The sequence below is a fragment of the Podarcis tiliguerta genome (assembly GCF_965153285.1).
Source record: "Podarcis tiliguerta genome assembly, chromosome: 4".
In the NCBI taxonomy this organism is placed as follows: Eukaryota; Metazoa; Chordata; class Lepidosauria; order Squamata; family Lacertidae; genus Podarcis; species Podarcis tiliguerta.
The window spans coordinates 101,141,660-101,155,465 of record NC_139537.1 but is presented as its reverse complement, the minus strand read 5'-3'; the positions used below and the strand labels follow the sequence as shown (position 1 = coordinate 101,155,465).

At 42.6% G+C, this 13,806-nt stretch overlaps 1 protein-coding gene and 1 long non-coding RNA gene across 14 annotated transcripts in view; one reads left to right on the top strand and one right to left on the bottom strand.

The window, feature by feature from the left end:
• The window catches only part of PCDH17 (protocadherin 17), a 138,226-nt gene that overhangs the window by 51,279 nt on the left and 73,141 nt on the right, over positions 1–13,806 (top strand). For 6 of the 13 annotated variants that reach the window (XM_083435803.1, XM_083435802.1, XM_083435805.1 and 3 more), the window contains exons 2-3: positions 587–645; positions 813–985. In XM_083435803.1, coding sequence (XP_083291929.1) covers positions 587–645; positions 813–985 — 232 coding nt within the window. Of the gene's footprint in view, positions 1–586; positions 646–812; positions 986–11,647; positions 11,803–13,806 lie in introns of all 13 variants that reach the window. The other 7 variants (XR_014510072.1, XM_083435806.1, XM_083435797.1 and 4 more) reach the window with 4 other exon arrangements.
• Positions 4,101–6,056, bottom strand: LOC310675400. The gene is made up of 2 exons (XR_014510108.1): positions 5,639–6,056; positions 4,101–5,038 (listed from the first exon to the last, which is right to left on the bottom strand). It is a non-coding gene; the product is annotated as an uncharacterized lncRNA (long non-coding RNA).

Below are 13,806 nucleotides of genomic sequence, written 5' to 3'. Positions count from 1 at the left end.
GTGCTGCTTCATTCAGACTGCAGTCAATCAAGTAAGGTTGTGGGGCTACATGACTGAATAGTTCTTCACTGGACAGGGGAGGGGGCTGAAATCTATCATATCAGGGGGCTTAAAACTAGCTAGCCTGGAACCTTTCCAACATCTGTTTATAAATCAAAATGAATATTCCAGCTGGGTTGGGTTTTTTTGCTGTTTGTCAAGAGAGCATCTACTGCATCTGCAAAAGGTGATACATAACAGTAAATACTTGTGAACAAAATGTGGTGATCTGAACTTGCCTTAATACAAACCTTAAGATGAGCTTAGTATTTGGTTAATTACAAGCTATATTTCCATGTCACTTATGTAAATCTTCCTTGTTTGTTTTAGCAGGTAATATGTGGGCCAGTATCACTTAATTGTTCTGAGTGCATAATGATATACCAGCATTTTGCAATTTAATTAAAATGTACAAATCTGAACATTAAGGGGTGGGGGAAATTATTTTTGAATTATTAATCATTCCTCCTCTAGGAAATCTTGTTGCTCTGCAGGAGATTTGTCCAGTGTACAACTAGATATGTTTTTTTCTCCTTCTCTTTCACAGACAGACAATTTTCCCGCAGAGCCCAATTACATGGGCAGCAGGCAGCAGTTTGTTCAAAGGTAAGGCCTATTAAATAACTTTCTCAGCTTCCCCATTTGCATCCTATTCAGAAATTCCTTTGCCAGAAAGAACAATTCAAATGGGGTGGGGGAAAATAAATACAAGTTTAACACATTCTCTCCCCCTTTCTCTCTTGTTCTCTTTCCTTCCATACATGAAATATCAGTAGCTCCACATTCAAGGACCCTGAGAGAGCCAGCTTGAGAGACAGTGGCCATGGGGACAGTGACCAAGCAGACAGTGACCAGGATACCAACAAAGGCTCCTGTTGTGACATGTCGGTTAGAGAGGCCCTCAAGATGAAAGCGACTTCAACTAAAAGCCAGCCGCTCGAACCAGGTGAGTGAAGCAGCCACCGCTTGCTACGTCTGCAGCTTAAGCAATGGTTAGAAACCTATTACTTCTGTTCTGGCAGTAGATAGGCAAGCCCATTGATAATGCTATCAGATGCAGCACTAAATCTTCCAGCCAACTTGCCACACAAACATGTTCTCTCTCTGTTTGTATGCATATACCACACACATATAAATATACTGGGGTATATACACATACGTATGTAATAATTAGAAACTGGAACAGACAATTATCATGCCTGTTCAGCCCCAACAAGCCATGTATTAACGAGTAATAGTGGTGTTTCCCCCCTGGGATCCAGAGAGGAGTTAACTAGCTCCACATCTGCAAAGAGGCCTTGGGACTTTTGGCGAGTATCTTGTGATATGGCATAGGGGCCTGATATTTAAAGACAGAAAAAGCAAAAATCTCACCGGGTGTATACAAAGCAGCTCTTTGGATCCTGACTTTATGCTCTTGAGAACTTCTAGAAATGGATAGCCTGCTGCCGTTTTTCCTTAGTGTTGTCCCAAAGAGTGAAGTTGGATTTACACAGTTAGAGCAATGGTTTGATCATCACATCTACCCTTCTCCACCACATCGGTGGAATATTCCTTGCCTAAATTCTTAATTGTGATAACAGACTCATGGTTAGAAAGCTCATGGGACCCAAGATATTATGTGATAGCTGCATTTATTGCGTGGAAAAATATGGCCACAGTATGGTTATACTTTTCCTTTTTCACTTGCTATGATAATTTGGCAGGATAAACATTTGAAATCAGAACCAACTCCAACTAATGGTGGCTTCATGTTTTTTTGTTTCCAAGATTGATTTCATTATCAAATATAAAACATTGTTGGCAACCTCAAGAGTCGGGGGTTGTGTTCCGAACCCCCATGTGCAAAGTCTTGTCAAATGGGGAGTTGCCCGGATCAGCTCAGCTGCTGGGCAGGGAAGTACCTTCGAGGAGACCCTTCGGGGAGACTGAAGAGGATGTCCTTTTCGGGCCCTGGGAAGGGTCTCCTCAGGAGCCAGGACTCCTCTCCAGGGTGTTCCCCATTTCCGGGTTCAACTTCCAGGGTCCCGGCAACATCTGTGTGCACAGTTGTGCACAAATAGAGAATGTGTAAATGAGGAGTTGCCTGTGCTACTAAATGATCAAATCACGACACAGGGCTCAATCCACCAAGTGCTAGTGTGATGCAGGTTCTAATTGTTTCAGTGGATTCTAACCCGAGCTCTCAATCTGTTCCTTTCCCATGTATGTTTGTTTTTAATTGCAACGTCTTGCAACACGCTCGTTAATTTGCCTGATTGAGAACCCGGAGCACCTGCCAGATATTCATGCAGTTTGCAGAGGGCAACATGGTGTTCTCCAGATGTTGCTGGACTGCAGTTCCATCGGCCCCAGTCAGCATGGTAGAAATTGTAGTCCTGCAAAATCTGGAGGGCACTGCATTGGCTTCTCCTGTTATGGAGGATTCTGTATCCTGTTCTGAGATACACAGCTCCTTCCAGGCACCATTCCAGGCCCTTTAGAACTCACTTTAGAACATGGCAGAGGAAGGTTAGTCTCCGGGGGCAAGTTGTCTTTCAGAGAAATTTGTCCACCATGGTTAATCTCATGAGGAAGCCCCTGACAAGTTTCCAAACAATCCCAGGAGTTCCCTGAAACGCAGTTTGAAAACCCCTGTCTCATTGAAATAAGTGGAAGCTGTGCAGATCCTTGGTACACCCACAATCTGGCCCCTAGTTAGTAAATCATTTCATTTACAAGCTATGAAGAAGTTACTGACAGGTGCCTGTGACACTGCTAGAGTGATGTACAGCAGAGCAGTGACTGTTCTCAACTGGGTTATATCTACAGAGACAAAAGCATCTCTGTTTCGCCAAAGTCTGTGTCTGATTTGGTTTATGCTCCCTTTTGCTAAGAGTAAGTTTATTTCAAAAGAAACCCATTATTTCCTATCAGTGCCAGTTAAACTGAGTATATCAGCTTTGTGTACGTGTGTGTGTGTGTGTGTGTGTGTGTGTGTGTTGTACATTTCGCTTCCAAGCAGTGAGGAGGATCACAGCTGAAATATTTTGAATTTGGTTTCTCATCTCCATTAGTCATTTCAGCTTGTTGTGTGGAAAATGATTCACAGCACTGAGGATGTTTTAAAAATTGATTAATTAAGTCTTTCTTAATGAGAAGCTATATTTATAATTAAGCAGAAATACATTCTAAGCTTTCTATTAATTGGTGATTAATTAGAACTAGATTTTTGCCTCCAGCACAGCCAGAGTTGTACCACATTCATCAGGAAAGGCACGCTTGGCTTCATTTTCTTGATCATGTCAAGAATGCAATACGATTTTGTTTCCATGTAGAATATTTAGAATGCTGCATTGTAATTTATTCCTCATTCATTCAAGGGAGGACCTCATGACCTTGTTTTCCAAATGATAGATGCCAAATTCCCCCCTTTGCATAGCGACTCTTGGTTTATAATTGAACCACTATTCTGTGTAAATATTTCTCTCTAAAAAAATCTCTTCTAACATATATAGCTGCTATTTTTTTTAATATGAAAAACAAAACAGAATAAGACTTCCAAACTGTTTTATAGCTTGGGTTGTACACCTGTTGAAGAATTGTGCTAGATAGAATATATTTTGGCATTATGAGGGACATTTTTAAAAGATTCACTACATTTCCTGGGGAAAGAGTATGGAAGGTTTTTTTTTTTCATTTCCTAGCTGCCATCTACACTGAAATTCACAGTAGCTTTTTAAAGCCTTGCTTCAACAAGAAATCTGCTGGATTTTGTAGGAAAAAAAATTCTTACATTTTTATGCCAGCCTTCCTTGAAGAAGATTTAGAATTTAACCTCACAACAACCTTGTGAAGTAGGATAAATGGAGAAATACTGAGACTCGTCCAAGGGCCACAAAACAGCTTCATAGCTGAATGGGGAGTTGAATCTGGGATTCTCATCCCCCTGTCCACAACCTTGCACATCCTGTCTATATATTTGCTGTCTGCAGAATACATGAGCCTGAATCTCTCAGGTATTTTTATTTTTTATTTTGCTCAAGTTCTATTTAAATGAATAGGAGAACCCACAACTGTGCTTTTCTGCAAGTGCTGTTTATTGCAGTGGCTGAAGAAACCTACAGTGGACAATGCCTATAGATGCAAAAAGGCAGAGGGAAAGTCAAAATACTGGTGAACAGGATATGCCCACCATATCCCTAAATATCATGGAAAGCATTGCCCTCTTTAATTCTGTATGTAATCAACAGGAAAGTTAGAAATGTTCAGAGTTGCAGGTAGATTCTTCTGGTCTAATTGCATCCATTTTGGAGACCCTGAGGGATGTGATCAGCCTTTCTCACTCTGATGTTCTCCAGGGCTAGCTGGGGCTATTGGGAGTTACAGTCTGAAACATCTGGAAGGTACCAGGTGAGGGAATGCCCAACATGTGTTCCATTAGGCCCAGAAACAGAATCCTGGCAGTCACCAGTGGCACCTGTGAGGTACCTGACTTCTATTCCTACTGAGGAATACTAGTTCATGTATCCAGATAAATAATACGGTCTGTCCAAACTATATCCCAAATCAGGATGGGTAGGCAAGAGGTGGAGTTCTCACTTCTTCCCATTGATCAGAGTTGCTTGCCAAAATTTGGGCAAAAGTTATGAGTTATGGTTGGGATGCTGCAGGCTGTGAGCTGAGGAAGGTGGAGGCTGCATGCAGTTCAATTTCAAGGTTTCTGCAGGGCTTAGAAGAAAGTGGTCCATAGGTCACACCAATAAAATATATAAAAAATAGGCTCACGCTGTTAGAAGAAACAACACTTAGAACCCTGCAAGTTGTCCTACGAAGCAAAATATTTAAAAAATCAAAATAAACCAGGTTTAGTCAACCATTACTATTGCTTATATGAGTGATGATGCAAAGTGTTCAGGCAAAGTGTTTCACTATATTCTGGAACCAGCTCGTGCAAACAGCTGGTATTAACTCTTCCATCCTTGGCGTGTAGATTGGACTGGTCTACTCTTCTGAATACCTAAGAGATGGAAAGATTAATCCTTGTGGGTATGTGCACTATTTGTGTGTTTTATGTGTTTGGATGGATACCCAGGAAGAATGTATGCCTGAGGGTGCCTGCGGTAGCAGAAGGTATTTTACAGATGTACTTCAAGGAGTAACAGTAACCCTTACTGTACATCTTCAAAAACAGGAAATGAGAAAGAATATATTTTAAAAGGTTAAAGAAAGGAGGCACCGAGGGTTTAATAATGCTGAACTCATTGTGTGGCTGTGCATCATTAATGATTTCCGATACCATTTTGAGAACAGATTGTCCCTGAATTTTCTTTAATTATTCTCCCTTCCCAGGCTACATAACTAAAGAATTGTGGAGGTTGCTACATCTCAATTTTGGAGAAAAGTACACACATTTATAAATATAAGGACTAATAGTTATTTCCTTAGCATATGTGAAAGTAAATAAAACACTGAAGAGAAATTTTTGTAACGCTAAGTCTGTTGGTGTGTTTGCTTATGGAGGAATTATTCAAGCCAGCAGAATGGTAACAGCCAAACCAGAAGAAGTGACCTGAATGGCTCCTCTCATTCTAGTATAGTCTTGCCCTGCATTCCTTACCTTTGGCCATCGTTGCTGGATCTGATGGGAGCTGTAGTCCAGCGGCATCTGAAACACCACAGGTTCCTCATCCCTGTCCTGGAGTTACAGGGTCCCAGTGTCCCCAACCACAAACTGCCATATTCTGCAGCATTCTTTGAAAAGGGAAGCCGCCTCTTTTGAGCTCAGATAAGGATCATTTCACAGTTTTCTGGGGATGTATCAGCTTCTGCCCTGTGGCTATGTATCTTTTTATACATTGCAGTCAGCTGTTGTTGGCTGCACATGGTGGGGTGTATGACTTGCTCAGTGGAGCTCAGCTGCAGCCCCTCTCAGGTGGGGGCCATTGCCATTCTAAGAGAATGAGGGAGAAGTTCATGGTGAGCTCTGGCATCTATTTTTCTAGAAAAACAGCACTGGTGATATATACACACTTTCATTCTACACTGCCACATGTGAAGTGACCCTGAACTCTAGGATCACAAAGTCTATGACCTCCCTTAGCAAATGACTGGTCACACCACATACTTCAAGAGTCATTCTTTCAAACTGTGGAGACACATCACATGCAAAGTTGCTTTGATCAGAACAGAAGATGCTTCAGGCATCTCACTGCTCCCCTTAGCTCTCAGGTTGTATTGGCCCAACACGGTGCTTTTTCTGATTACAGTGGATCAGAAGAGAAGCCATATTATTATTATTTGCCTGTGACAGTCAAACTTTGCAGAAGGGAAATAAAATAAAAGACACATCTCTTAACTTGGCTTGAAATCCTTGGGAATGCCAGTGTGTGTCTGCTTTAATCTTCCAGTTGCTCAGCTAAACAAACACAGTCCCTATTCTCATCTCACTTGACAAGGCTTGGTTGAAAACGAAGGAATAATGAAGAAGAAAACCCAAGAATATCTGCTCTTCAGGAAATGTTGCTTAAAAAGAAAGCTCCACAGATAGCAATATTTGCTCTGTGCTAGCCTCCTTGGTAAATGTAAATAAAGGAAGGAGAATAAAAAATGAGGGTGCTTTGATAAATCTTGGCAGGTGGCCTAAAGGAGAAAAAGCTTGTGGAAAAGAAAGCATAATCATTGGGACAGAAAGTCTTGTGCAATAACCAAGCATGTCCCCTTTAAGTTATCTTCACTCTAGCTATCTGAAGGAAGTCTCTACCTACTCTTTCTATAAAAATGTCTAGCTGTCTCATAAGCTTATTTATGCTCTCTGATTCACTGGCCTTACTAAGCAGCTCCCTCCATATGTTTACTACTCTTTAAGGGAAATTGTTCAGCTTGACATTTTGTTTGTGCCTCGTTTTTAGACTTTGTGCTCCCCCACAAAAAATCCTCGTCAAGCCGCGTTACCAGAATTGAACTCTGCTTTGTTAACTAGCATTTTGCTGGGATTTGGCATTGTGCTGCAGGTCTCCATCTAAAGGCATAGCCATGTGCAATCTAAAATAAGGCAGGAATACTTCCCCACCCTCCCATAATGGCCGCCCAGGGATTGCCAAATGTGGTAACTGAGTGAGGGAGAATGGCAGGAGCACTTGCGCTTTCCCTGCCTTCGTGCACAGAAGCTTAACCCACTGGATGCATGTAGGTGGACCTGGAGCCCCAATACTCAGGGTCCTAGTTCACAGGAATAACCTACATGCAGTCAGCAGGCTGCCCCATTGTGGACGTGCCCTCAACAAGCAGACAGTCTTGCGGGGAGAGAGGGCTGGTGCAGGACAAGGCAGCAGGGCAAATGTGTGTGGCCCTCCGGGGTCCTCCCTCATGTGATTATTGTCAGGGGCTTGAGACAATGCCTGAGGAAGGCTTGTGTGAAGCTCCTGAATCATGTCCAAATAGTTTTAGTTTTACCTCAAGGGATCATGGGAAGTTCCATAGGGAGATATAGTTATCTCTAACAGAAAACAATCTACACCACCACTAAACTTTAATTTCCGTGTTATTTTGGGAACTGGAGAACTGGACAGGAGAACTGGTACAAAACCAATATAAGCTTGCTGTGTAGATGTGCTCCAAAGCGAAACATTCCAGTTACTGCTGGCATCTTCTCATCTCAATTTTGTAAAGTAGGGTGGGGTTAGGGGGTGCTTTCCATATTCATAACATTTATCTAGGTAGTCTGTGTATCCAAACTGTAAAGGTAAAGGTACCCCTGCCCGTACGGGCCAGTCGTGTCCGACTCTAGGGTTGTGCGCCCATCTCACTTAAGCCGGGGGCCAGCGCTGTCTGGAGACACTTACGGGTCACGTGGCCAGCACCAGCGCAGCACACGGAAACGTCGTTTACCTTCCTGCTATAAAGCGGTACCTATTTATCTACTTGCACTTAGGGGTGCTTTCGAACTGCTACGTGGGCAGGAGCTGGGACCGAAAGACCCCAGCTCACCCCGCCGCAGGGATTTGAACCGCCGACCATGCGATCGGCAAGCCCTAGGCACTGAGGTTTTACCCACAGTGCCACCCACGTCCCATCCAAACAGTAGGAAAGGTAAAATTAGAAAACAGGAGGGAAGGAAGGAAGGAAGGAAAGAAAGGGAAAAGGAAAGAGAAAAAGAAAGAAGGAAAGCATTCTAAACCCTCAAACCCAGTAGGAACCAATTCAATCTCTCAGCTAACTGGTGATTAGGCCACTAAAGGGAACCAGCTTCCCTTCAGCCTAGAAGCCAAAGGGCGTGTTGGGGATATATTTCCCCACCTGCATGGAGTGTAATTTAGGGCTGGCCGGTGCCACTTGCGGTCCACCAAACATTGTTCTGTGCTGTGCTCTGGCAAGTGCTTCCCCTTTTTTGTAGTCCCAATAAGGCAACAAATCAGGACTGATGGGACCACATTTGTTGGTTTTGTGGATCAAAAGTTTTACAGGCCTGGTTTAGAAACAAGGAAGAGACATGTGGGACTTAATGCTTGGTGTTGTTTCTGCTGGGAGCAGTAGTGGTGGTGGTGGGGTGTGGAGTGTCAGGCCACTGCTTTTCACCAAAAGCAGAGGGAGAAGAGTGAGGCACAGGGGTCTCACCTCTAAAAATTTCACAATTGCAGGCCTGATTTAGGGTTTGGAAGAAGATAAGCCTTCATTATTTAGAATTCTTCCATTCTTGCCCAACAGTAAGATTTTTTAAAATGTCTCTAGAAAGCCTTGTGATGCCTTGCTTTGATAAGAAGTACAGTTTAGAGTAAACCATCGGCAGCATCGTAGGGAAAAGAGCTGCCAGCTCCTGTTGCAAAATCCACAGCACCAGCCTCATTATCAGATACCTAATGCAGATGAAATCACGAACAGCTCAAAAAACTCTACATGTAATCCTATCAGCCAAACTAAACAAGAAAATAAATCTGAACTCTTATCACGTGAGACATGCTTTATGGAGCTTCAAAGTGGAAGAGGAATTCCATGCTCCCAGAGGCTATTTTGGAGGTTTCTCTGTGGGAAGGAATCTCCACTGAATGCATGAGTTGTTCCTTGACTAATTGAAGAGAATGAGGCAAACTCTGTGTGTGTTTCAGCTACCATATGTACACCAAAACAATCAGAGTGGAACAGATAATAAATAGTATCATATCATAAAGTTCTAAGGTTTTAAATTGGGAAATCAGATCTGGAAATGATAAAAGTTTTAAACTTTACAAATCAGCTTTCATGATTCAATGTTTTCTCAATCTCTGAAACTTAGATTTTAGTGCCAAAAAATAGTATCCATTATTTGTTATTTGTCTCTTGCATTCCATTACCTACATGTGAAAGCCACCTATCCCGTTTCCCCCCTAAATTCACACTTTCAAGCTCAGTATTATGCTTGAGCTATGAAGCCAAATTCTGCATTTCAAATTTGTTTCATCTTTGCCATTCACATGGTTAATTTGCCCAATGACCGCTATAGGCATAATGCTGCAAGTTGTGAACCTGGTGTTGAGAGCAGAGCTTAATAACCCAGCACCACTCCAGAGAACTACAGTGGTACCTCGGGTTACCTACGCTTCAGGTTACATATGCTTCAGGTTACACACTCTGCTAACCCAAAAATAGTACCTTGGGTTAAGAACTTTGCTTCAGGATGAGAACAGAAATTGTGCTCCAGCGGCGTGGCAGCAGCAGGAGGCCCCATTAGCTAAAGTGGTGCTTCAGGTTAAGAACAGTTTAAGGTTAAGAACGGACCTCCAGAACGAATTAAGTTCTTAACCCGAGGTACCACTGTATAGGAACAAAGCAGGAGCCTAGCATGGGGGGGGGCGAGGGGGGGGGGCTTATGGCATACACTGCCTCATTGCTGGAAATGTTTCCTTCCATTCAAGCCGCAAGTGAACCTCATTGAGCAGATCTACGAAACCTTGGCTTTTGCTGAATTGGGCCATCAGTTGCCACCTGCATCACGCGATAAAGACACGTGATTGCACTGGTGCTCAGAATCAGGAAAATATATTTGGCATGTTCTAGGTCCAAAGACTGGTGGGACAATCTTAAAGCTGCCTGTGGTGAGGAAACTGAAGGCAGTTTAATTGCCCACTAATGTCCTGCTTGGGTCACACACTGACAGAGTGGAAGTAAAGCCGGAGGAGCTCTCTAGTCCTCCAGTGTCCTTTCCCCTTTAAAAAGCACCCCCCCTCCACTGAAAACAATGAATGGGGTGGATTTATGGCATGCCCTGAGCTGGCATGAATCTCTCCCAGGGTTGAGGTTTGTGTGTCAGGGTTGAAAGGCTGCATTGCAGGGGGTTGGATGAGATGACCCTCCGAGTCCCTTCCAGCTCTACAGTTTCCCACTCTTTCCGTGATGCCCCACCCCTTTTGACCCTCCCGATGTTGGCAGAACCAGGGCAGTGGGAGCTGCTGTGGCGGTGGGAAGGGTCATCTGACATCCGCTCTCTTGCTCTGGCATTGCAGAGGGAAGTCTGATGAATCCCTCCAAAGGGCGATAGAACTGCAGCTTCAACTTTCCTGGTGAAAATGTTAAGTTGTTAAATCTCTGCTACTGAAATCAATGAGATCTACAAATTCTCACTTTGGATCTTGTCAGTGGTTTCATATGCATTTAATTATTTTAAAAGATTCTATCTTATTTTTTATTTTTTAAAAAAATCAAAGTGGCTCACCAAAAAGTAATATAGAAATTTGTACAAATATAAAACACTCATGATTCAGTTCCATGATTGGGATCTAGGTCATTAATGTCACCATAGATTGACAATTGCTAATTCACTGACCTACATGATAATGGAGCTGGGATCATATGAACACCACTGAACTTTTCAAATTATTGTTCTGTGTGATTGTGGGAGAGAGAGCTAGGACGCTAGAGATCTCCAGAACACATGCACTTAATAGCAACTCTCAATAATCATTATGGGTGGGGCAGGGGGAGTAATAGAATCAGAGAATTGTAGAGTTGGGGGGGGGGTCATCTGGTCCAGCCCCTGCAATGCAGCAATTTTTAATCATGACACACAAACTGATATTGAAACAATAGAAATTTGTAGTGTAGATATACCCTGGATCTCAATTATGAAATTAACAGCCAAAGTTTCTGGTATCATACCCTTGGAAAATGTTCTTACTATGATTTATATAAAAAATATTTGCACAGCAAATTTCCCATGAATAAGAAAGAGTGACAGCTTCTGAAACCCAGGGCTTTGCTATGTTTTCAAAACAATAGGCTTTGAGTCTCCAGCATGTTTTGAACTTCCTAATGGCACCGGTGATATTTATCCATTGGCTCATAAAAGAAAAACAAAATAAAATTGGAAGCACTTGAATAAATATCTAGAAATTGGCCAGGTAAATATTGGGTAGGGTGGTCTCACTTTGTAAATTAGAACTCCCCCGCCCCTGATCACCAATATGTTCTTTGCAAATCCTCGATTCATACAATATGAATCAATTTACAACCCCAAAGCATGTAAACTGAAATACTTCCTTGAGTTTTTCACCATTTGGTGATTTCCTCCCTAACTGTGAGTGTGGCCTAGTTTGGGAGTCCCACCCTAAAATGACACAATCTGTGAAATGTTGTTCACCATTGCTTCCTCCCATAGGTTTTTCCCCCTGGACAGAACATCTTCTCTCTCATTCTCTCTGTGCCCAAAATGAGAGTAGCTGTCAGACTGCACTCCTTGTTCTGACTCCACCTAAGAAACTTTATGTCCAAGAGTACCATCCTCTCCAAGTTGGTTACCCCTAACAAGGTCAGGTAAGAAACTGCCTTGCTGTTGTATGTTAGGACGTGCACGCAATTCCCATCTTCACTTCCATCTAACTCAGGAAACTAGTGGTGAAGAGCAGGCTGGATTGTTGATAGGTAGATTGCAGGTACAGACTGCGGAGCCCTTGCCCTGGTTTTCCGATAGAGATTTAGCTTTCATTTTGATTGCGGATTGATGTCTGTGTTTTAAGCAACTAAATACTACAGTCAGGGGAAGCACATCAACACCCAGTGCAAAAAGGTCCCAAATCTCTCCAGCTTTACCTTAAAATATTTGGGGAGAAAGGTGGCTTAAAGCTGAGTAGAAGGGTTGAAAATTCATTCAGTACTTTTAGTACTGTGTATGTTTACTTTAGCAAAACCACCTCCAACCAATTCGTGAAAGAACCATTCACAAAGAACTCTGTTCACCCTCCATATGCAGAGAGGCATGCATGCGGGGGGGGGGGGAGTGGTCCCATGCAGCCTGTTCCTCCCCTGCTATGATGCTTCCACATCAGTTGCTGGGCAATGGAAATGAGCTGTTCATTCAAATCAAGGTCTTCTGCACCTTGCATGTAAGCCGCTTTTGCAAAAGCAGAAGTGGTGCTGCCCATTGAGACCTGGAAAATGCCAAACTGCAAGGCAAAGTAAAGCATGAGACTGAGAAGACTGGCCGAACTATCATGGTGCCTTGCACAAAACCAGGCTGGTAGGGAAGAGAGGACTTAGCTGTATTCATATGAGAAAATTGAGACGGGCCATGGTATGGTACATTATTTGCATATACTGAGGTTCCTTCCTGGCAAGTCTAGTTTTGAAACAGAAACTCAGGGCAGAGCAACGCCTGAGTCTTTGGGAGCGGCTGCCCATCTCATAGTCTAGTTCAGTATTAAGCAGGTTTTTCTACTTCTAATGTCTTTTACAATATGCTTGGTTCTTTCAGCCACAGCTAAAGTATTTTTAGGAACTGCATGCTCAGTTTAGAAGTTTAATTGAAAATTTTAATAAATCTCAGGAACCATTCCACTTGAAAAAAAGGTTGTTCAAGGTTTCTTTTCTAAATTGTAGTACACAGTGTCATGTGCATGCAGTTCTTGCTGGAATCTGTTGCTGGTGGGGTTGTCAGCCAGTCAGAAAAACAACCACCACTATGGCCTGAACTGGCTTTGTGTTGATTTTCACTTTGCCAGAATCCCAAAGGGCAAGGCACAGACTCCCTTAGTCTCCATCTCCACTTTTTAAAACCAGCACATATCAGGTGATAAAGCGAGTTTTGCACTTATTTCTGCCCCTGGTCCCGAGAGCCACTGAGTAACCCCTGAGGCCCCAGCACTGGTTAAATAAGAAAAAAGAATACTGAGTGTGTGGAAAGAGGAGCAGTGTATAATATCTCACATTAACTTTCCCATCTGAAATGTGTTTCATCTCAAGAAAGACATACCGATTTTGATGGCATTAGCTTTCACACAAGGGTGTGGAGCCTTCTTTTAATTTCCAACTTGTTGATGCACTAGAGAGTGGCTTTCCTTCAGGTAGTGGGGCTCTCCGCAGGGGAATAAGTCTTGGACTGGGAAGTGGCTTCCCTTCCACCACCCGCCTTGTGCTGCTGCTGTTTTCGTTTATTCCAAGTATTGGCAAACAGAGCATACTAAGAAATGATGATGTGAATATGTGCAGGCCACTCCATCCAAAACATTATTTCAGCATTTTGGATAAAAAGTTAAAAGATAAAAAGTTACTGGCAATGATAAAATTTATTGAAATAAATGGAGAATAGTCCACATTTAAATAGTAGTTTGTTTGTTTGGTTTCAGTTAGTTTCAAAATGTTTTCCTTCTGTTTAAAATCCTAAATTAAAAAGAAAAACCCTGTGTTTTGCTGTCCACTTAAGCTTTTCAAGTTTCATCCTGAAACAGTGGAGAGAATATCATAAAACAGTAAAGGGCCCCTGACCATTAGGTCCAGTTGTGGATGACTCTGGGATTGCGGCGCTCATCTTGCTTTATTGGC